This window comes from Anastrepha obliqua, chromosome 5 (genome assembly GCF_027943255.1).
Source record: "Anastrepha obliqua isolate idAnaObli1 chromosome 5, idAnaObli1_1.0, whole genome shotgun sequence".
NCBI lineage: Eukaryota > Metazoa > Arthropoda > Insecta > Diptera > Tephritidae > Anastrepha > Anastrepha obliqua.
The window spans coordinates 119,499,029-119,522,686 of NC_072896.1; the positions used below are offsets into that span (position 1 = coordinate 119,499,029).

The 23,658-nt window shown below is 35.3% G+C and overlaps 2 protein-coding genes across 3 annotated transcripts in view; both read left to right on the top strand.

Annotated features, from left to right (window-relative positions):
* LOC129248034 (estradiol 17-beta-dehydrogenase 11) overlaps positions 1-16,279 on the top strand; it is a 74,073-nt gene extending 57,794 nt beyond the window's left edge. For both annotated transcript variants that reach the window (XM_054887442.1, XM_054887443.1), the window contains 6 exons: positions 1,232-1,356; positions 11,721-11,831; positions 11,968-12,093; positions 15,002-15,123; positions 15,199-15,315; positions 15,424-16,279. In XM_054887442.1, the coding sequence (XP_054743417.1) occupies positions 1,232-1,356; positions 11,721-11,831; positions 11,968-12,093; positions 15,002-15,123; positions 15,199-15,315; positions 15,424-15,709 (887 nt within the window). In that variant the 3' untranslated portion in view covers positions 15,710-16,279. The remainder of the gene's footprint in view (positions 1-1,231; positions 1,357-11,720; positions 11,832-11,967; positions 12,094-15,001; positions 15,124-15,198; positions 15,316-15,423) is intronic.
* A 5,254-nt stretch (positions 16,280-21,533) lies between these two features.
* The window catches only part of LOC129247153 (uncharacterized), a 169,696-nt gene continuing 167,571 nt past the window's right edge, over positions 21,534-23,658 (top strand). The window contains exon 1 of the mRNA XM_054886113.1: positions 21,534-22,890. The gene's annotated coding sequence lies outside the window, so the exon portion shown is untranslated. The remainder of the gene's footprint in view (positions 22,891-23,658) is intronic.

Below are 23,658 nucleotides of genomic sequence, written 5' to 3' on the forward strand. Positions count from 1 at the left end.
TAAAATAAACATAAAATTAAATATAAAACAAAACTCAACAATAAAAATTAAAAAAATAAAAATTAAAATAAAAATAGAAATAAAAGTTAAAGTAAAAATAATCATAAAAATTAAAATAAAATAAAAATAAAAATGAAACTGAAAATAAAAATAAAAATAAAAACCAAAAATCAAATTACAATAAATATAAAATTAAATATAAAACAAAAATAAAAATAAAAATTAAAAAAACAATAATAATAAAAACAAAAATCAACAATAAAAATTAAAATATCAAAAAAAATAAAATAAAAAAGAAAATAAAAATAGAAAGTACAAATAAAAATAATAACAAAAATTAAAATAAAATAAAAACAAAAACAAAAATGAAAATTAAAATAAAAATGAAACTGAAAATAAAAATAAAAACCAAAAATCAAAAATCAAACATAAAATTAAATATAAAACAAAAATAAAAATAAAAAAATGAACAATAAAAATTAAAATATCAAAAAAAAATAATAATAAAAATGAAAATAAAAATAGAAATAAAAGTAAAAGTAAAAGTAAAAATAATAATAAAAATTAAAATAAAATAAAAGTAAAAGCAAAAATGAAAATGAAAATAAAAAGGAAACTATAAATAAAAATAAAAACCAAATATCAAACATAAAATTAAATATAAAACAAAAACAAAAATTGAACTTAAAATATAAAAAAAAATAATAATAATAAAAAGAAAAGTCAACAATAAAAATTAAAATATCAAAAAATAAAATAAAATAAAAATGAAAATAAAAATAGACATAAAAATAGAAATAAAAGTACAAATAAAAATAATAATAAAAAATAAAATAAAATAAAAACAAGAACAAAAATAAAAATTAAAATAAAAATGAAACCGAAACCGAAAATAAAAATAAAAATAAAAATAGAAATAAAAGTAAAAGTAAAAGTAAAATTAATCATAAAGTAAAAGTAAAAATAAAAATAGAAATAAATGTGAAAGTAAAAATAATGATAAAAATTAAAATAAAATAAAAGTAAAAGCAAAAATTAAAATGAAAATTTACTTAAAAGTAAATATAAAAACAAAAATATAAATGTCGATAAAAATGAAAATGAAAATAAAAAATAAAATAAAATAATTATTTTAATCGAAGGTATTCATTACCTTTATTTGCTTCTACAAATTTATACTAAAACACTTAATTTTTTACTGAATAATCACAAACCAAAATTTGAATTTCAGGCATCAAAGAAACCATCGAAATCGTCGAAGCTGATGGCGGCTACTGCAAAGGCTACGTTGTTGACATTTCCAAAAAGGAGGAGGTCTACAAAGCAGCTGAAGTGATACGGAATGAAATTGGAGATGTAAGTAAAGCAAATGCCGGGGAATCTTTGATTCATTCGAAAATGACTCTAAATAATCTGAGATGAAAGTGAAGGCAATTCTATACGAGGTAAATGACAATAATGAGCGCAACCAAAAGAAATTTGACTGGCATTTCTTCCTCGAGTTTTTACTTCTAGTCCATGGCGTGTAATCAGGCACTTCAAAGGCCATCAAGCATTTTTTTAGCTTCTTTTAGTTGCTACTAAATTCAATTAAATTACTTTGGGCTAAATAAGACCAATTACCAGTTTCATGTAAAATCCAATTGACCTTGATGGCTTACACACACATATGCAGAGTGTCGGTTAAGGGCATTCATTGCGATAGCTGTGCCCAAACATAAAACCATTCACTTGTACTTCAACTTGACTTGTGATGCTATGCCAGATATGCAAATATAAAGTTGTTTTTCATACTTTTTATATTTTACATTTTTTATTTTTTTAATATTTTGTTTTTTTTTTTTTTTTGTTTTTTGATATGCAACTTGAACTTGATGCTCTTTTCTTCAAAGTAACGCTCACCTTTTTTTATTTTTTAAATCTTTTGCCTGAGTTATTGCCATGCCTTTTGGCTGTTTACTGTCATGACAGTGAGGCTTATTTTCCTTAAACAGTGACAGACGTTGGCACCCATCAAATTTAATTACTTAAGGTCTTTGTGTATGCAGTTCACCGCACTTGAATTTATGTTAAGCGCTGGGGTAACCAAAACTCACTAAGTGGGAGCTTAGCTTTGAAGGCATACTAAACCCAGCACAAGGCTGCAGAGAGCACATTTTCGTATGAAAATTGCATGAAAGTAAACTTAACAATAAACTACTGTGAGCTGAACTCCATTCCTAAGATAAATTCTGACCTAAATATCGCAAATAAGAAAGAGTATAGCGGTAGCCAAGCGCTTAGTAGTAGTAGTGAAGCCATATCGCCGTAACTTAGATAGCAGCGAATTTGAGGGGGAGCGGGGGATGGTGCCATTTTATGAAGACATTGCCATTTTCCTTCTCTTCAACTGTCTCATAAGACTCCTCAGCGGAGTGTTCGACACAGAAAAGATTCTAAGATCAGAGAACTAAGAGTGTTGCTTATTTTAATTAGTTGCGCGTTTCTAAAGCTCCATACATGAATTTTGTACACCTAACTTCTTCTATCGGGTGTTTTTTTTTGCTGCATGAGAACTATCGATATCGATAACTAAAGTTTCATGGCTGAGAAGGCTGTAACTGTGTTGACATTTCTGTTCTGTAAGATTTGGCAAGTCGTCATGAATCGTTAAATGTCAGAAAGGCGCTTTCGAATTGTGGAAAAAGTGTTGAAGAAGACGGGGAAATGTCGATTCGTTCTCAACTTGTTGGCCTTTGTCCTTCGACTACATAAAAAATTCTACGAAGGATCTTAGCTTAGATTAGATTAGTGGGGGGTTGAACAAATCCAAGCAGTCAGTCAAGGAGACCACTGTACTATTGACTGTACTGATTCTAGAAAACACTGGACCGCTTCAGGAAAAATGCTCTGCAGTGTCCTCGTTTTTTTCGGCCGGATAGGCACCAATGATTCCCATAGCAGCCATATGCTGACCACAGGCGTTGTGACTACCACCACCAGGTACTTCGCAATAAGTTTTAGGAGAAAGGTTCCCGGTTCGGTTTTTTTACAAAGCATTTCCCTACTCTATAGGAACCCAACTCAGACCAACGTCTTCTATGGGTAGACCTCATAAAGTCGTCAGCACGCATAAAATATAGCTCGTGCAAGAATGGAAGCCAACTAATCATCGTTTGCGTCGCATTTTCGCTGATTAGATTTATTATTCAGATTTATTGGAAAAAGTTGTGCAAAATTAGACTGATCGAATGCGCTCTGTAACTCACCAGGCATGACGGACATATGCCGAACTTCATATTCAATAAATAAATGCCCACAAATTATCCACCAGATTATAAAAAAGCAATTCAATCCATCCATCATTTCTGTTGCGTTCTCATTTTAAGTTTCACAGGCTCTTAAAAAAACACCCGATATTCAAAACACTATACACCATTACAAAACTTCTTTAAACAAAAACAAAAACTATTATAAATAGTTGCCAAAAAGTAGTAGCATAAAAATCGCTTGCCTTGGCATCGATATTAAATGTTGACCGACGCGCATGCGCTATGAACTCACGCCTAGAATGGCTAGATGCAAATATTGTTGTACAACAAATATTATTGTACTTTTAATGCAGTTGCAAATAAATTGTAGAACTTGGTGCAAAATCAATAAACTTCAGCTGTGCAATTACATGGAAGTCTAATATTTATTGCGAAAGAAAAAAAAAAAAAAAAAACAAAAAAAAAAAAACAAAATGGCAGTGGACAAGTGGAGAACAAATGCACACAAAAGCAGAGATTTTCAATATTTTTGTTATTTAATTTTCATACGGGTGGCTTAACTTCCTCCCACATTTTTTTTATAAAGGGTGGTTAAGCTTCAAAGGCCGGTGTTGATTTTGAATAAACTACAATTTTTTTTTTAATTATTGTCATTTCTCTTTAATATGATAATATTGGTATGGCTCAATTATGTATAGAGCAAAATATTGGCCAAATGGCCGTCGCGGCCTCGGCGGCACACCTCCATCCGATGGTCCAAATTTTCGATGACGCTGAGTCATAATAGAGGTTCTATGCCGTTAATGTGTCGAATTATCTCATCCTTTAGCTCTTGAATTGTTGCTAGCTTATCGACGTACACCTTTTCTTTCAAATAACCCCAAAGAAAGAAGTCCAACGGGGTCGTTGACGTTTAGGTGTGGTTCACCTTCAACATCAGCCCTTGAAATTCAACCACCCTTTATTTGGTGAAGTAAAAAGTACCGAGCATTTTTTTCACTCTTCTGCTCAATCTTATGATAAATCAGCATAAGAAACTATGTTGCTCTTACATTTTAGACATACGATGAGTTCAGCACTTCCAAAAAAAAAAAAAAACAACGGGGAACATTTTTGTGGAAACTCAAACTCCTCAATAAATCGGTCCTTTTTTCGATTTTTCAGGAAAGCGCCAAAAATACGCATAATAAAGGGTTATAGCATATTAAATTGTACAACAAAAATATTGACCATAAAATTCTAATGCAGGTCTCTTAATATACCAAAGCTCAAAACCAAATTAAAACACGAGAAAAAAGTCAAATAAAAAAAAGTGTCGTCACAGTACTCAGGATCGCATGAAATGCCGTTCATGCTTAAGATTACGAACTCAAGGCACTGACCCAATGCAGGCTTGCTTACTTTCTAAAGCTGTCAAAAAAGAATAGAACAATACTAAAATATATAAAAAAATACCAAATGGCCGCTTTGCCTGAAGCGCTTGAAGTACGGCGAAGTTACAAAAGATCAATGTTCTATTTTGGTGAGTTTTAGGCAGATTACAGAAATTGTTTATGTTCATTTGATTTCAAAAATGTTGATTAACCCCATTTTTGCAAGGCCTGCGCTGCCGATAGACGCTCTCCGTTTAGGTATCAAACTTCATCAGTTCCTCCGTACGAAGTCAAAAATAAAGAAAATAAAATTAGAAATGTACACAATAATAAATAACAAATTACATTGTTTGTTGTTGTCAAAGAAATAGCTGCGCTTGGACCAGAGAACATAAATGCATACTATCCGCTAAGAAAAAAAAACAACTAATACAAAAATCAGATTATCTTATTGCAGAAATTCGCTTTTTGCACTCTAAGCTTTCAGCCAAAGATGCCGCTCTCTCTCTCTCTCTCTGTGTACGCTAACTCTTGAGGAAAAAGATCTCAAAAGCATTGTTGCTAACTCTGCTAATATTCTCAGCAGTGCAAATTAAAAAAAAAAACGGTAAATCATGCGAGCACTTCGCGCTCTCCTCTTTCTGTTCGATGTCCGCCTGTTGACAATGAGAACAATGCGTTGAACTCTGCTGCTGCAAGCTTGCATATGCATGGTCCTGCCGTCGCTAAAGAATAAAGCGCTAAGTCAACATCAGAGTCGGCTGCTGCTACTACAACTGCACTTGCAAAAGTAACCTTCGCTTCCATTGCTGCTTCATCACAGGTCTCTGCGACTGCTGTTTCTAATGCTGCTACTGCATCTGTGCCTGTGATGCGACAGATATACCAGTGGGAAGCGGTAACAAAAAGTAGTCGAAAGAAATTGAACAAGCCTATTGCGATTGTTTGCGATAAAAATAATGAGCCACAAATTCGTAACCAAATTCATGCAATTTTGCCAATAAGGCTGCTCTCTTGTGCGCTGGTTCCTATGTATTTCCTCCTGAAAGAGATTTTTTTCTTAGAAAACTGTCTCGTTTTTGTTTCAAATTAGCGTACAATCGTTAAAACTGCTAGGCATAATGCATCGATGAACATTTTACTCTTCCGAAGTAAGCGATATGAATGACACCGCATCCCAATAACCCCTCAGTATGCTTTTGTTGGCTGATAAACAAAACTCAGGGCCTCTTCGGCTGCGATTCAGCAAGAAAAGCCAGCTGTTCTCATCTCAAATGTTGCTTGGTTTATGATTTTGGTGTATGACTAAGGATTTTGTCGACTGATACAAACGGGTAAAAAAAAGGAACCGGGTTATGCGTGAATATCACCAAGTGTTCTCTTAAAGTTGTTAATTGAAAAAAATAAGGCTCTTTTCCATATCCAAAAAATATTCAAAAAACAAGAGGTTGTCTGTAAAGTCGGTTTACTCATGATTCAATTATACAAGGTTAAGTAAAGTTTGACAACTGATTTCGGATGCTACTTAATCCATTGATGCAATTTGGAAGCAATGGAAAAAAGGGCATAAGTTTATCCCCTTTCTGAAAATGTAGTAAAAAATTGAAAAAGGTCGTTGTAAGCCATAGAATAATTTTATGTTATTTTATAAGTGGTACTTAATTATTTATATTTTTAACTTAACTATTCCCATGGATTTGTGTCATATATATACAGCTGTTGACAGCTAATTAGAAACGACACTTATTTCAGAATAAATTTTCCATTTTCCTTTTAAACACGTATTTTCATAACTTTTTGCCAATTTTATTTAAACATATGATAAACTTAAAAACTAGTGGAAAACAATTTAATCGCAATTCTTTATTAAATATATATATATTTTTTTATATTAAAGCATGTGAAATGCCCGATTTGGATAGGGCAACTAATTAGAGACAGTAATGTATTATCAGATCAACATAAAGATTATGTTAGTATTTGGTTCCATAACCCTTTTGCTTCAACACTGCCTCACATCGATTGCGCATTGATGGAATGAGATTCTGACAGCGCGCCACAGGTATTGCTTGCCATGCCGTTTTTACTTCGGCAAAAAGGACATCCTTATTGGGGATATTTTTTGCACTCACGGCTTTTTTAATGTCACCCCAGAGATGCTCTATTGGGTTTAAGTCCGGACTGGATGATGGCCATTCCAAAACATTGAAGGAATTTTCGTCGAAAAACTGTTTCGTCAACTTTGCCGTGTGCTTTGGATCATTATCCTTTGAAATTTCCATATAACAGGCAAATGTTCCTCAACCCACGGCAACATTACATTTTTTAGTATATCGACGTATTTCTCCTTATTTAAAATTCCATCAATCCTATGGATTGGGCCAACACCATTCCACCAGAAACATCCCCACACCATGATTGATCCTCCACAATGCTTCACTACCCTTGTGAAACGTAGCGAGGATTGAATTCTTGGTTGCTTGGCCGTCGAACATACCTTTTACCATCTGGGCCTATGCGATTTATCTTGGTTTCATCGCTCCAAACGATATATTTCCATTGATTTGGAGTCCATGACCAATGGGAAGGGGCTTCTTGCGTGCTGCCTGCCATGCAGTCCAGATTCGACCAGACGCCGAGCAATTGTCCTCTTGGATATTTCGAAATTATATTGATCCTGAATTTCCCGCTGGATGTCAGTGAAAGTTTTTTTTGGGTCTCTTTTGGAGATGATTGCTATCTTGCGGTCAATTTCTGCTGAAGTTTTCCGGGGCCTTTTCTTACGTTGAACATTGTCAACAGTCTTAAAAAGTTGGATATGCTTTAAGGCGTTAAAAACCATTTTTTTGGGCATTTGACTTGTTTAGAAATTTCACTGTACGACTTTCCAGCTTTACGAAGGTCAAAAATGGAGCTGCGCAGGGCAGGTGTACAGCTGCTGCTTTTTCCCATTACACATCTTGAAGACGAATATTTTAGTTGCTTTTAAACAACCAATTTAAAATATATACACACCAAAAAGTCGATTATATTGCTATATAACACAACTTGCCGAATATGCTTCCATTGAACAACTGTTTCTAATTACTTGTCTCAGTTTATTTACCTTGAACTAAGAACCCATGCACTGCGTTGGATAATATTAACGGTACTTCAATTTCACAACTACAAAACTAGGCGCATTGGGTAGTAAATAGAGTAACAAAAGCAATGCAAATGATTTTAAGAGAAAAAATAACGGTAAATTTAAACAGTTTAATATTATGCTCATCAAGCGTTTATCAAAAGGGAGCGTTTCTAATTAGCTGACAACAGCTGTAAGATAGCAAACAATTATATATATATATATATATAATTGGCGCGTACACCCTTTTTGGGTGTTTGGCCGAGCTCCTCCTCCTATTTGTGGTGTGCGTCTTGAGGGACCTACAGTTTCAAGCCGGCTCCGAACGGCAGATATTTTTATGAGGAACTTTTTCATGGCAGAAATACACTCGGAGGTTGCCATTGCCTGCCGAGGGGCGACCGCTATTAGAAAAATGTTTTTATTAATTTTGCTTTCACCGAGATTCGAACCAACGTTCTCTCTGTGAATTCCGAATGGTAAACGCGCACCAACCCATTCGGCTACGGCGGCATGCAAACAATTAGTTGAATAGTTGAATTTTTTTTTTTTTATTTAAAATATCCTCGTATACATATTTGGATTTCATGTAATCAATAATACAATACTTACAATTTCATATATAAGGACGTACGCACAAAAATAAAATATTAGCAGCAGCAAAATCAAAACACAAAATTAATTCCCAATCATCCTGGTTATTCATCTTCCTACAAAACAAATATTACTCGGAAGCGCAGTCGTGGACTATTCTTATGTATGTTATAATACGAACATGAGCTGTTTACATAATTGACTAACTGGGTCTTTTTTGTTGTATTAAACGCAGCAACGGGCTCTAATCACACCTGTGTATATAAATTTTAAGCAGTTATTAAAATAAAAATCAGATTGATAATCTGCAACAAAAGACTTACCTAAATGTGGCTATATGGTAGCTATTTATCACAATGAAAAGCACAATTGTAATGTAATTTTCACAGAACTTTCAATAGAATTGAAAGATGCGAAAGTCTAAGCAAAATGGAATAGGCAAAACAGTATTGCCTGCTAACTTTTTCAGCAAAAATTTTAACTTCTACGCTTTTGAGTACTTTTTCTTTAGAATTTGCTCTGAAATAAAAAGTAGCTTTTCCAAGAGGACAACACGGATTTATTAAGTAGCTTCAAGATGGCTAACACAGGGTGAAAATTGGCTACTTACATCACCTTTAATTATTGCTTCATGCGGTTTACTGACGATAGTTGAACGTGACAACGTCATAAGAAAATACTGCTGGAATGGTTGCATTTTTTAAAAAAAATTTTTAATTTTATTTGTTTGATAGATATTCTGTAGGGATATAGAGAAGAAGGTAAATGGAATCGCAATGGAATTGATCAAGTTACATTTATTTGTAGGCATAAATACAATTATGTTATTTTTTTTTTTACAATGCAGAACCGCTATCTGCAAACGAGTCGTCGTTCGAAATGGAAGAAAAATTGTTCATAAAGTTATTCATTAAGAAAATCATTTTAAATTTACAAAATACTTGAATAAAATTTATTGTTTCAATTTCTACTCGACTATTAAAATTAAATTTTTGATTTTATTATTTTATAATAAAACATTTTGTATTGACATTATTTCTTTCAGCAAGTAAACTGAATAAAAGTTGATGTTCAATTAGTTACTTAATTATTTTTACAAATTTAATTGTAATTTGTTGCAAAAGGAGTTGTATATATTAAATTCAGTTATGCTCTCTGTTTCTTTTAATAAAACTTTGCTCACTTCCTAACCTGTTGCTGATTCGCGTTCAACTACTGAATAATATAAAATTTGAAATGTGCCAATCAATGAATGCTCTCTTAATCTCTTTGCTGCTCATTCATTGCATATAAAATCGATAGTTCGCATGTTTGTTGTTAATTTGCTTACACATTTTTAAGTGAGTAAAAGCGCACACTCATGGAACAAAGTTCGTTATACACATACGTACATACGAGGGTGGATTGATAAGTCTTTAGAATGAAAAACTAGACATTGGTTTTTTAACAAAAAATTGATTTATTTTTCAACATAATCTCCTTTTAAGTCAATACATTTTTTCCAACGCTTTTCTAACATTTTTATTCCTTCTCTAAAATAAGTTTTTTCAAAACCTTCAAAATAAGCATTTATTTCAGCTATAACTATTTGACACAAATCTTTTTCCGCCGAGCCATTTTTTCATATTTGGAAAAAGGAAAAAGTCACTGGGAGCTAAATTTGGCGGATGAGGGAGCAACTCATAGCCTAACTCATTTATTTTTCCTGCGTTTTCCAAGATGAATGTGAAGGAGCGTTATCATGATGAAAGAGGATTTTTTTCTTCTTCAAATGTGGCCGTTTTTGCTTAATATTTTAGTTAAATGTATCCAACAAAGATGAATAATATTCAGCTCTGATGGTTTTACCCTTTTCAAGATAATGTATGAAAATTATACCTTGTGCATCCCAAAAAATAGATGCCATAACCTTACCATCTGATGCAACGACCTTTGCTTTCTTTGGAGCACTTGAGCCACGTTCTACCCATTGTTTGGACTGTTCTTTAGACTCTGGTGTATAGTGGTGGATCCACGTTTCATCCATCGTTATGAAACGACGCAAAAATTCCGATGGATTTCTGTTAAACATGTCTAAACCAACATTTGAAGTCGACATTCGATTCATTTTTTGCAGAGGAGTTAGCAAACGCGGCACCCATCTTACTGAAAGCTTTTTTATACCCAATTCATCATGTATTATGTTATGCACACGTTCATAACTAATGTTCACAATGTCAGCAATGTCTCTCAATTTAATTGTTCGATCTTGTGTGACAATTTTGTACACTTTTTCCACCGTTTCTGGAGTCGTTACCTCTTTTGGCCTCCCAGAGCGTGGCTCATCTTTGGTGATTATCCGACCACGGATAAACTCGTTTACCCAATTGTAAACTGTTACATTTGAGGGTGTATGTTCCCCTAATACTGTCTGCAACTCCTCAATAATTTGTTTCTGCTTTAAATCTTTCAAATAAAAATACTTTATAACAGCACGAAGTTCACTTTTTTCCATTTTTAATAAAAATACAATAGTGTTTTGCAAAAATAATTCTCAAAAAAGTACCGTTTGACCATATGTTATGAAATTTTGACAGCTCGCTTTTGACAGTTTACTTTTAACGATCACAATAATAAAGTAAATTAATGACCGATAGATGTCGCAATTCTAAAGACTAATCAATCCACCCTCGTATGTGCATACAGGCATGTGTATGTGTGCATGTAATTTCCCATAGGTTTTGAATTAGTCTTGTATTATTGTATAGCAGCTGTCCGGTCGCATCGCTTACTCAAGTAGGAGAGAGCCAGATGTCGAACGTTGCCGAACGCGGAGGCCGATTGCACCTCTTTGTCGTTCGTTCCGCGCTCTCGCTTGCAGTTCAAGCCTTAAATGGAACACCTCAGAGCAAGGTAACGCCGCATTTTTTGGTGCGTGCAGCTGGCTCCATCGAATTATAAGACGTTGTCACGTCCAAAATATCTATTACAGAAAATTTAAAGTCCCACGTCCTGTGTTCAGCCTGTACTCTCCATGAGTTCGAAAACATTTACTTGGAGATTGTCTAATATCATCGGAGTTGTTTGTGCTTTGCGATGCACTCAGCACCGATATTGAATAAAATCTAGTGGTGAATGATGAGACGTTCTCTAAAACCGTTTGTTTCATTTTCATTATATTCTTTTTTTTCATTTTATATTCTTCTTCTCTCTACCAAAATGCTCTTACACTTCTGCTTCAAATGCTCATAGAAATAAATTTTTTGGCAAAGAAAGGCAAAATTTTGAATTGGAAGTGGTTCTAAGACACTTTTGGACGCACCCTATTAACATAACGCATTGAAAATAAATGACTTTTTCCTCTCTAATAAAAATTCTCTCATTTCCTTCTCCTTCCAGGTGACTTTGTTAATCAACAACGCTGGTGTAGTATCTGGGCGCTACCTCTTGGACACCCCAGATCATCTCATTGAGCGCTCTTTCAATGTTAATGTGATGGCTCATTTTTGGGTGAGTATGGGAATTTAATTGGTCGTGGAAAAACAAACAAAAAAATAATAATGATTTTGTATATTTTTATAAAACGCACAATTTTTTGTTAATGACTTAAATTTTATTTTATGTCTTCTATACTTTTGCTCTCCAGACCACCAAAGCATTCCTACCACAGATGATCGAGCAACAACGTGGACATATTGCAACTATCGCCTCTTTGGCCGGGCATGTGGGCATTACGAAGCTGGTCGACTATTGCGCTAGCAAATTCGCTGCTGTAAGTAGAATGACTTGTTCTGAAAGGATTTAAATTTTAGTTTTATAAGAAAAAAACAAAACAATAAATGTTATAAAAGAAATTATAATAAGAATGGTGGGAATAAACCGTGAGCTAAAACGATCTTTTGCACTGACTCTCCTTGTGCCATAAAATTGATAAGTACCTGGGTCCTTATCTGGAGAATTACTTAAGTCTTAAGATATTTAGTTTGGTTCACAATCCAGATTTTCGAACCTTCGGCCGTTCTCTGAAGTGTGTGAGATAGTTCTAGAGCATATTTTGTACAGTCTTTTACCAGGCAAAGGCTTTGTAAGAATCCAATCAACATCATGAGCGAGGCTGTGTTTAAGCTATACAGATCCTCGCAGAAGCGGTTCTTCAGAAATCTGAATAAAATGTTTTTGAAGTAAAAGGCATTCTAGACATTTGCCGGTCCTAACTTAGGGTGCAGAAGCTTGGACGATGACAACATCCGATGAAGCGACGCTTGGAGTGTTTAAGAGAAAGATTCTGCGTAATAGACATATCACAGTGAATAAAGATCCAGCGGCTACGTTGGCTGGGTCATGTCGTCCGAATGGATACAAATGCTCCAGCTTTGAAAGTATTCGATGCGGTACCAGCTGGTAGTAGCAGAGGAAGAGGAAGGCCTCCTCTGCGTTGGAAAGATCAGGTGGAGAAGGACTTGGCTTCACTTGGTGTGTCCAACTTGCGCCGGTTAGCACGAGAAAGAAACGACTGGCGCGCTTTGTAAAACTCGGCCAAAATCGCGTAAGCGGTTATCGCGCCAATTAAGAAGAAGAAGAAAAGGCATTCTAGCCCTATGGACCGACTTAGACCTTTTTAAGTATTGATGATGATGATGACGATGATGATGATGAAGGGGTATTCTCATAGCAAGTGCTTCTCTTCTTCATCTCTACAGCTTCAAGAGATCTCGTTACACGTGTCTCCGAACCTGGCGCTCATAAGGCAGTGAAAAGTAACTCCTTCCTCAAAATAAGTTATTCAGTAAGACGTCTGTTTTCCATTCATAAAGTGTTGATTAAAATGAATGCGATACTCTACATGTGTGCAGACTAGTTTATCAGCTGTTAGCAGCAGCTAAAGCCTTCCCTCAACTTAGCGGAAAAAATAATTTATCGAAGTTTTGTTTGCTAGGCCTCGTTTTCAAGTCATGTTTCACACCTTTCTAGAAATCATTCCATGATAGTCGTAGCTGATACAAAATTTTTGCGCAAATTGACGGTCTGCAAATAAGGACTTCAGAAACGCTACAGCAGACTGAAGAACTTACGCCTTAAACTTCTCTCAATGAGAAGGGCTAGGAGAAAGTGACATATTCTATTCCACTGTCCACTTTTCCACTCTCTATTAAGATTTCGACCTTGTCATCACTTAACACGGTAATATATGTATTCCCAATCAGGAAAAGTGCATGTCAAAGGTGAGACTAAAATAACCTCCGTGAACTGACTACCAGTTCTATGCTTCGTCCGGATTTGTGTGTATGGTCTTTGGACGTTATTTACTGCCCGTTAGGGGTCTGAAGCCTAAGAGTACTCTTAACTCCACAGCATCTCAGATAAAGGTTCATCAATTTTCAACGGATTTTAAATTGAAATACAATAGTGAAAATTTTAATTGATTGGGCAATGTTTATTATTTCTGTGTAGAACCATTCAAGGCAATTTATTTGAAATGTTGATCGCAACTGCGGCGTAATCCGTAAATACCAATTTTTCATGACTCGTTGAAAACTTCAAGCGATATCTCGCCAATAGCTTTAGTAATGTTGGCTTCCAATACCTCAATCGAAGCTGGTTTATCCACAAAGCATTTCCACTTTATATACCCTCACAAATAAAAGTCGAAAGGTGTGATACGTTCTTAGTGAGCAATCCACTGGTACGAGACGAGAGATGAATTGCTCACCGAAACGACGACGCAGTAAATCCATTGTTTCATGGATGTATCCGCCGACTTGTTGGAACCAATTGATGTGAAAATCACTGGCTTCAATTTCCCGTATCAAAAAAACGTTTATCATGGCGCGATAGCGTTCGCTAGTCACTGTTACATTGGCGCCAACCTCGTATTTGAACAAATATGGGCCATGATTCCTTTAGCTCATAGACCGCACCAAACGATTGTTTTCAATGGATGTAATGGCTGTTCTTGAATGGCTTCGGGTTTCTCTTCAGCACAAATGCGGCAATTTTACTTATTGACGTAGCCATTCAACCGAAAATGGGTCTCATATGACCATAAGTTGGCGCGATGGACACTTTTCACAGAGCGTCGATTTGCGTAATTCAATTGTATGATTTGTAAACGTTGCTGAGGCGTAAGTCTTTCCATAATGAAATTTCAATGAATACTGAAAAATAGTATGTCTTTAGTTTGACAGTAGTCACGCCTGATCTGTCAAAGAAACCCTATTGGAAAAATTACCTGCAATTTGATCACCGTTTATATGCGCACTGTGGAATAAGAAGGATTATCTCTGACGCTGCCCGAGGCATTGAACGACCTGCGTCCGTTACATATAGACCTATCAATCGTTGCGCTTTGAGAAAATTACGCAGATGGGATTTAGTATTGGAAGTCTGCCATCAGCCACAGATGAAAATGGGTTTTAGAATGTCTCTATGGTTTTTACTTAGAAAAGATTGATTTATCCACTCGTTGCTAGTTTACTTGAGGGTATAATTGTGTTAGAAAAATCCGACTAAATAGGTCCTAAGACGACAGTTAGTGGAGCTAAAATCAAGCGACTTGCCATGTTCACACTACCTGGCGTCTGAGTTGTTGCCATTCTATGCGCCCTCAGTATATAAGCAATTATTCCCATCTATGTACAGTGCATTTTAATTCAAAATATTCGCATTTACTTCCCTCACAGGTTGGCTTTGATGAGGCACTGCGTCTGGAATTGGATGTTCTCGGTCATAGTAATATTCAAACTACCTGCATCTGCCCGTTCTTCATACAAGCAACCGGCATGTTTGACGATGTCAATGCCAGGTAAAACCAGAGATCACACAATGCAACCCAAATAATTTTGAACTAAAAAATACTGTTGCGTTTGTCTCGCTCTAGGTGGGTACCCACATTAGATCCCAATGACGTTGCCGATCGCATTATACTGGCGATCAAGAAGAACGAGAAGATCACAATCATACCAGGCTACATACGATTCTTACTTTCGCTTAAATGGTAAGTAGTGATAATTGAAATCAATTGAAGAAATAAATTAAAATTAATTAAAATATTGATTTCTGAGCATCAAAAACCCTAAATTCTATCTTCTTTTCATTGTCGCAGGACCTTCCCTTGGGGTTGCGTGGGCGGTCTATTGCGCCGTCTTGTACCAGATGCGGCACCGCATGGCGTTGCTCAAAAACCTTTGGCTGTCAGCGGTGCAGCTTCTACAAAACAACAACAACAACATGAACAACAGATGACAAGCAATCCAGCAAGCAAAGTCGCCCTTTCCAGCATCTCACCGAAGCACTCCACCGATCTGTGTGCCGATTTCCGTGAAACGCTGCCGAAGACCGCCTCGTTGCTAGTGCAACGTACACCGTCGCTAGGCGAGCGTGTGCTCTGAAACTCGCTACTGCATTTCAGCCACGGCGGAAGGCGCATCCGTCTAGTGATATTACGTTTACTTAGTATTATAAATAATTTTAATTAGTTTAGTTTCCGTTGGCTAAGATTCGTGTGGTAATGAGAATATGTAACGAGAAGGAAAACATTTTTTTAGTCACCTAAGCGAGTAAACGAGTTTTTTTTTGTAGCTAGTAATTCGTTTAAATATTTATAAGTATTTTGTTTTTAAGAAAAATATTTTTTGTTTTTTAAACAGTAATGGGTGTAAGTCTAGCTCAATAACCTCAAACTTATGTATTTTAATCGGTAAAATAATATAAAATAGAATTAATTTAATTGCTCGTGGTTGATTGAAGCTTGTAAAACTGAGCTTTTGATTGAAAGCTCATTTGAGTGTAATCTAAATACTTGCAATGTGGCTTTCTAGCCTTTTTTCGAATTAGGTCTAAAACTTTATAAGCCTCTTTAAAGCTCTGAAAAGCGCAGAAATTTTCGCAATTTCAGCAATTAAAATTTAAACGTAATATTTTGTCTTAAAAGTGAAATAAATATATTCAAATACCTGCAATGTGTAAAAGCTTTTTGAAATTTTAGTTAAAAGGGACTTCGATTATAAAAAATTCCAATACTTAACTTCTCGAAATACTTTAATTTGTGTTTATTTAAAAAAACGCTTTCATGAAGCTATACAAATGGAGCAGTCTTAAGGAGAAAAGCTTTTAAAAATATTTTTTAAGCTTTAAGCTCACACCTCCACACACAACAACCAGAAAATATGAAGAAAGGCGCAGGAAAACGAATGCAAAAACGAATCGTTCTTTATAAAAAAAACGCGCTTTCGGTAAAAGCTTAAAAGCTTTAATGTATTTACTATGCATGAATATTTTAATAAAGCGGAATGTATCGAAGTTAGATTTTTTTCTTTCAAATAGCTTTTAAGTAAAGGGTGATTAAATTTTAAGGGCCGATGTTGAATGTGAACCACACCTAAACGTCAAGTTTTTTTCCGCATTTCATTTGATATTTTTCAACATCAGATTAACACAATTTGAACCAGGGAAAGATACACAATCGAGCAATGCGTTAAAGTTACTAAGGCTTATTATGAAAACGGGCGTTCAAATCAAAATGCATATCGCGCCCTTCGTGAAGAAAATCATCATCAGTGATGAGGCACATTTTCACCTCAGTGGATTCGTCAATAAGCAGAATTGCCGCATTTGGGCGAATGATAATCCAAGAGTGATTGCCGAAAAACCAATGCACCCACAAAGAGTAACTGTTTGGTGCGTTTCATGGACCGTATCATTGGGCCGTATTTTTTCCACAATGAGGCCGGGCAGGCAGTTACTGTGAATAGTGTTCGCTATCGTAAGATGATAACGAACTTTTTATGGTCGGCATTGGAAGATATGAATGTGGACGATATGTGGTTTGAACAGGACGGTGCCACTTGTCACACAGCTAACGAAACAATGGCACTTTTGCGCAAAAAATTTGATGGCCGAATAATCTCACGTCGCGGCGATGTCAATTGGTCGCCAAGATCATGTGATTTGACAACGTTGGACTTCTTTCTTTGGGGTTATTTGAAAGAAAAGGTGTATGTCGATAAGCCAGCAACAATTCAAGAGCTAAAAGATAATTCGGCACATTAACGGCATAGAACCTCAATTATGACTCAGCGTCATCAAGCATTTTCACCATCGGATGGAGGTGTGCCGCCGAAACCGCGGCGGCCATTTGGCCGATATTTTGATCCACACGTAATTGAGCCATACCAGTATTATCACAATAAAGAGAAATGACAATAATTTCCTAAAAAAATTGTATTTTATTCAAAATCAATACCGGCCCTTGAAACTTAACCACCCTTTAGAAAACACGATTGCGCCTTTCGAATTCGCCGTGTCGTAAGAACTCATGAATAAGCAAGCAAAAGAACCGGGAATTAGTTGTTTGTGAAGAGTAGAGTAGGCGTAAGCAATGGAAACAACCAAACACGGCGTCTTCCGCATAAAAACGCAAACAAACTGCATTTTGAGGCTTTATATTCATTTGTGCTCTCACAATTTAGCACACGGCACTTCGTTTTCATTACTTTGATTTGTTTAAATTTCACAAATCAAAATACTATCAAGCCATTCACTGAATTTTCACAAACATGAAAATTCTCCTACATTTGATTGTTTTGTATTGCGAAGGGAGCTGACGTCAGACTTGTCAAAATCGCGAAACGAATAAAGTAACTGTTTTTTAATGGTGCCACCTTAGATACTCAATTCGCCTTGGCTGTTAGCCCAGAATGAAAAAACGCGAATTCAATCTTTGTTTTCGCCTTTCCCAACACGTTGCTTTGACAATCAAACGTACAAAACATTGTTGTTGGTCTAGTACCACCAACTTTAATGAAAGGCCCTTGGTGTATACCTATCTACAAACACAAATATACGTATATGTGTGTATGTAGTCCCATATGGGGTTAAGTCGTTTATTTCCATTGCATGAATTGTCCTTAGGATTGACTTTGACTACTTATGAGCTCAAATACAGGGCTTAGATAAGCGCAATGCATTTATATTTATACCCAACTCCATAGCCTCTACGAAGCAAATACCGTTAATGTGTAATGAAGATTCACATCCGGCGCGAGGGGACCCAGCCATTTTAACTCCCGATCAAACGACAAATAGAGGAACAATTGAGTAAAAATTAACCACTACGGGTATAGACGTGAAGTGTTGTTAAACTGCAGTATTGGAATTTGTAGTTACAGTCAAACTGCACTGAGAGCCCCTGCCAACCCACGGTGCGCTTCGAAATTAGTCAGTGAATGTAAGACAAAACTGACCAATGTTGCAAAACACAACAAAGTTTGTCTTATTTGGGTGTCTGGACATTGTGGTTATGCAGGGAACGACTTAATGGGAAGACGTTGCTCAGAGTTGGACTCCTGCAGAGTAGCCAAATGCTTTCTGAAAGAACCAAATAGGAAATTAGCGATTTTTCGCGTAAAACTTAATAGGAAGGATCAGTACCCCAGATGAGTGTAATCACAGGGCACAATGCCGGGCAGCATATGGCTACTATGGGAATCATTGGCAACCAAATGTGCCTATCCTGCCGTGAGAATGAGGACACTGCAGAGCATTTTTTCTGTGGCTGAAGCAGACCTACGCTGTTTGCTGCGTATGGATAAGGTTGTATTGCTGTACTGCTGTAATTTGGTTCAATCGGTAACTTTTTTCTTATAGTTGCTTTGACAGGAAATCCTATGGCAAGCAGATAATAATTGTTAATGATAATCGTGGACAAACTCTTCATTAAATTTTTGATAGAAATAATTTTCTGCGGCTTCACATTTATTTGAAATAAAAAACTAAAACACAACTATTTTGCTTAAAAATGAGATAGCGATATGAATTTTCTCGTCAACCGTTAAATTTACTTTGCAACTCAGCTAAGTTCCAAACCAAAAGCAATGGGTGTGTGCATATTTTAAGTATCTACACAAAGGCGATGCCAGAGAACGTAAATTCATATGAATTCACATGCTAAGCACAGGGTGTATCTTCGACATTAAATTCGTCAGTATTTGGAATAAAAAAACCTAATATACAAAAAGTGGCAACAATATAGTAAGAGGATAGCCATAAATTTGAGTTCGCAAATTTTGTAAACGAAGGTAAAATAAAATAAAATATGGAGTTAACCACATGTAGGTACATAATCCATTTTTTTTTTTCAATATGAAAGACTTCGAATTGTATCATAAATTTTGTAGCAAGAAAAGCGACTGCATTAAAAGTTGAAATATCGAAAAATTGTAATGAAGAAGCAAATAGAAGGATTTATACAGGCTCTATAATAGTATTTATTTTACTTCTTGCATGGAGCATTTTAACTAAAAATTAATTGCACCTAATTCTTCTTTTACACGAGTTTTTTTGGAATTCAACTTTTTACAGGATAGATATGCTCTCAAAAAATTCGCGTAAAAAGAGAATGAGATGAAAACGCTATCCAAAACTTATTGTTGGAGTTCACTTAAGGGGACAGTTACCTGTAAATGGCCATATTTTCCCTGATTTTCATTAAAATTATTTAAAATGAAGAAGTCAATATTTTTTTTTTTTAAACTGGCATACAGTTTATTTATACATAAAAATAATATAATTTTTTTTTATTTAAATCATTTAAAATGGCGAATGTACTCCCAATTCTTCCCAGGAGGTCGCAGCGGGGCTTCTCAATCGGCGGGCATTGTAGCATCGGCGTCAGAGACCTGAATACAAAAAACCAAGATTTTTTTTGTTCTTCATGTCACAATTTCTATATGAATTAAAAACAATGGGGAAACAAATCGCGGAATAAATTGCTTCAAAAACAAAAAAATGAATTTTAGGACGAATTTTCCTACTATTTTTGCTTCGAAAAAATTATTTTTTCGAAAATTTTTCAATTCACATAGAAAGTGCAAAATTTCAGGGAGATCGCTCATTAACTTTTCTAGTTATCGTGTACGCCAATTCGAAAAATTTGGTTTTGAGAAAAACGCGTCTGAAGTTTGAATACAACGTAACTATGCCTCTCCCAGCGCTCGAACGCAAAGCATAGAGTCGTCACGGTTGACGATCTATAATCTAGAAAGACTTAAATTTACGTTCTAACATTTTTTTCACATATTCTTAAGGGGGGGCCTGCTTTGGAGGCTTCAAAAATCGATTTTTTCGTGGATTTGTTTGGGAAGGAAAGAAATATTCAATTGAAACGAAACTTTCAGGTGTTGTTGTTATATATTTCAGCAGTCTTCTCCCATTTTTTCATTAAAATATGTGCCATATTATTCCTGGTACAAGCATTTTGCCGAGGCGCCTCGAGTGTGCATGTGTCGCGCGGCGGGAAAGATGCAGGTCCCAATTTTCATCTGAAACCAAAAACCCAAAAAACTTTTTATTTTAGTATAGTATAGCTTCTAGTTAAACCACGAAAATTAAAGAAAAAGTGAGAAATTGAAGAATTTTTTGTTAATTAAACAAAAATTCATTTTTTTGGAAAAACAAATTCACTTCAGATGGTTTAAAAACTGGGTTAATCATAACTTTCCTAAGGTTTTTTAGGTTCAACTAGAAGAGAATTTAATTCCGAATGCAATCAATGTTCTTTCTTTCTATCTTTCCCACCAATTAGGAAAAATCGTAAAAATAAAAAACCGAGAAATCGCACGTCAAATCCGCTCGTATACCTTCTCGACGCTTGCTCACAATTTCTTCTGTAACTGCGAAAATATTTTGAATTTGCTTCTGAAATTTTGAGGACACATTGTTGGATAGTTTGGGAAGGCATTTATGCAAAACAAAAATATCGATTTTTTGAAGCCTCTAAAGCAGGCTCCCCCCTTAAAGGATAATAGTAACATTTTATGAAAGAAAAATTTTTTTTTCGAAATTTTACAGGCATCTGTTCCCTTAAATAATTCTTTCTTTTATAACTTTTTTATTATTTTATAACTTTAAGGTTTATACTATTTAATTTTATTTAATTATATATTTTACATTACTCTATGTAACTTAATTTTACCTCATATATAAATGCACCCCAAATTCAAGTCACATCCGGCAGCCTTAGCCACAGATTGCAACTCTGCCATTTGACAGCTGTGCCAAAATGCGCCTATTCACAATAATCGCTTTCCGCTCAGCGTTGCATCCTGTCGCTATTCATAGTAAAAAATATTAGGCCAATAAATAGAAGTTTATTAAATAAAATGCAATTAATTATGCAATTCAAACGCTTGGATCTCTAATATACACTTAAAAAAATTTATAGCATTTGTCCATAACATCCTTTCATAGAAACATTCAGTTAAAAAAAATATTGTGCATTGCTCAGCTTAGATCCGCTTTCAAAATGATACCTGAAAGAAACAGTTTATATTCGTCCGACGAGCGACACGGACGCAATAATAAAGTGCAACAAATACGCGACGGTAACATTTGAGTGAAGTCGTGAAAAGTGGTGGTAGTAAATTGATGAAAATTAGTCTCTCCCACTTCTATTGAAAAAAAATTGAATATAAATGAAATTAGCAAACATATTAAGCAAATGAAAAGTGGGAAATTCGCAGTGCAAAGTGCAGTAGAAAGTGTGCAATTGCCAATTGAGTTTGTGGTTGTACAAGAAAAAATCACAAATCGGTGAGAAAGGCGAAGGAGTGAAAGAAAAGTGTACGCAAAACAAGAATTTTTTGTGTACTCCACAAGCGAGCGCGAGCGTACGAAGCAGCGGCGAAGAAGCCTGCCATCGCGCCGTCACAGAAAATCAAAGTGAAAAAGGAAAACGAGCGAAAAATAGTGAAGTAGGAAGGAAAATCCTTAAACAAAAATCAGGAAAATTTGTATTTTGAGCGAAAAAAACACAATAGTGTAAAATTTACGTTTTCGCCAGTGTCAATGTGTGTGTGTATGTTGTAGGTGTATATGCATGTATTTATGTGAAAATTTCGAAAAGTGAAAAGTGCATGCATTGCATTGCATTCCAATGTGCCAGCTAAGTACAACAACAACAACCGACCAACCAACCAAAAATTTGTGCAGTTGTGTAAAGAGTGGTGCTTTAAGTGTTGGGCAAAAAAAGTAGCCGTTGAAGTGGTAAGCATACAAACAAGCGCTAAAGTAAAGCTCATGGCATGAAAAATTTTAATATTAAATAAAATATTCACAAAATTGAGAGAGAGATAAAAGGAATACAAAAAAAAAAATAGAAAAGAAGAAATAGCGTTTGGGGTTTTGTCTGCGCTGCTTCAGTTCAGCTACACTCATATAAGTGTATCCGTTTGTGAATGTGTAAGTGTTTGTGTGCGTGAACGGATTATTGGATTATTACCTGTTTCGCTTCTTCTGTCAGTGCTGTTTGCAGCGACAGCGAAACTCGTCGACGTCGACGTCAACGTCAACGGCAACGCCGCCGAACACCGACATTTGGCCAGCACAGCGACCTGACATTTTTTCGGCTTTGCTTTACGGATTATTCGTCGCCGCTTGCCGCAACCATAGTTGGTTCATACCACCGATTTGCCCACAAAATATGCAGCAGAAGCACCAGCATCGCCAGCTTCATCAACATTAAAGCATTAATGGTATGGCAGAGACAGCTAACGACCGCATCGCCACATTAAATGTAAATATTATTTTTTGTCTTCACATTTTTACAAGTGTTTAGGTGCATAGATATGTATGTTGGTTGGTTGGTTGGTACTCAACTAACCTGTCCAATTACATGCCATTTTTATGTTTTTTATGCCCTAATGAGTTACCAACATATTTCATTGACTGTCGCATAGGCAGACTTGGTGTGTTTTCGAGTATGTAAAAAATTCACAAGAAAATTCGGTTCCAGGCTTATTGCAACGAAATACGAGTACTAAATGGCTGCCTTAAAATTTGAGCAAATTTGCAAGAAAGTCGATCAAATATTGGTTTGGATTTGCAAGTGAGCTCGAAATACTACAAGCAAGCAATGAAGCAGTTGAATAAATTAATTTTTTGTTTTTGTTCGCCTAATATTTTACACATTAATAAATTAAACGAGCTCAAGGCTGGCCGATTTTTTTTTTTTTTTTTTTTTTTTTTTTGAAAATTGATGAAGCAACTGTAGTCAAAGCGGCAGCAGTTGTAGCTGCTGTTTCGGCAATCAACCACAACTCATTACTATTCTTTCTAGACTTCAGCCAGCAGTGAATACATTAATTAGCAGTCAGAGTGAATCGCAAGATTTGATTTAAAAAATATTCTTGTATATTAGAATTTTTATTTACCACATAGCAGAGCACTAAAATGTGTTCAGAAAAAAATATTGGGTTGTATATTGTGAAAATTTTAATGCATTTTAGAAAATACTATGAGCTGAGCTCTATGTTAGGTTAGGTTAGCCCCTTGCCTCGCTCCC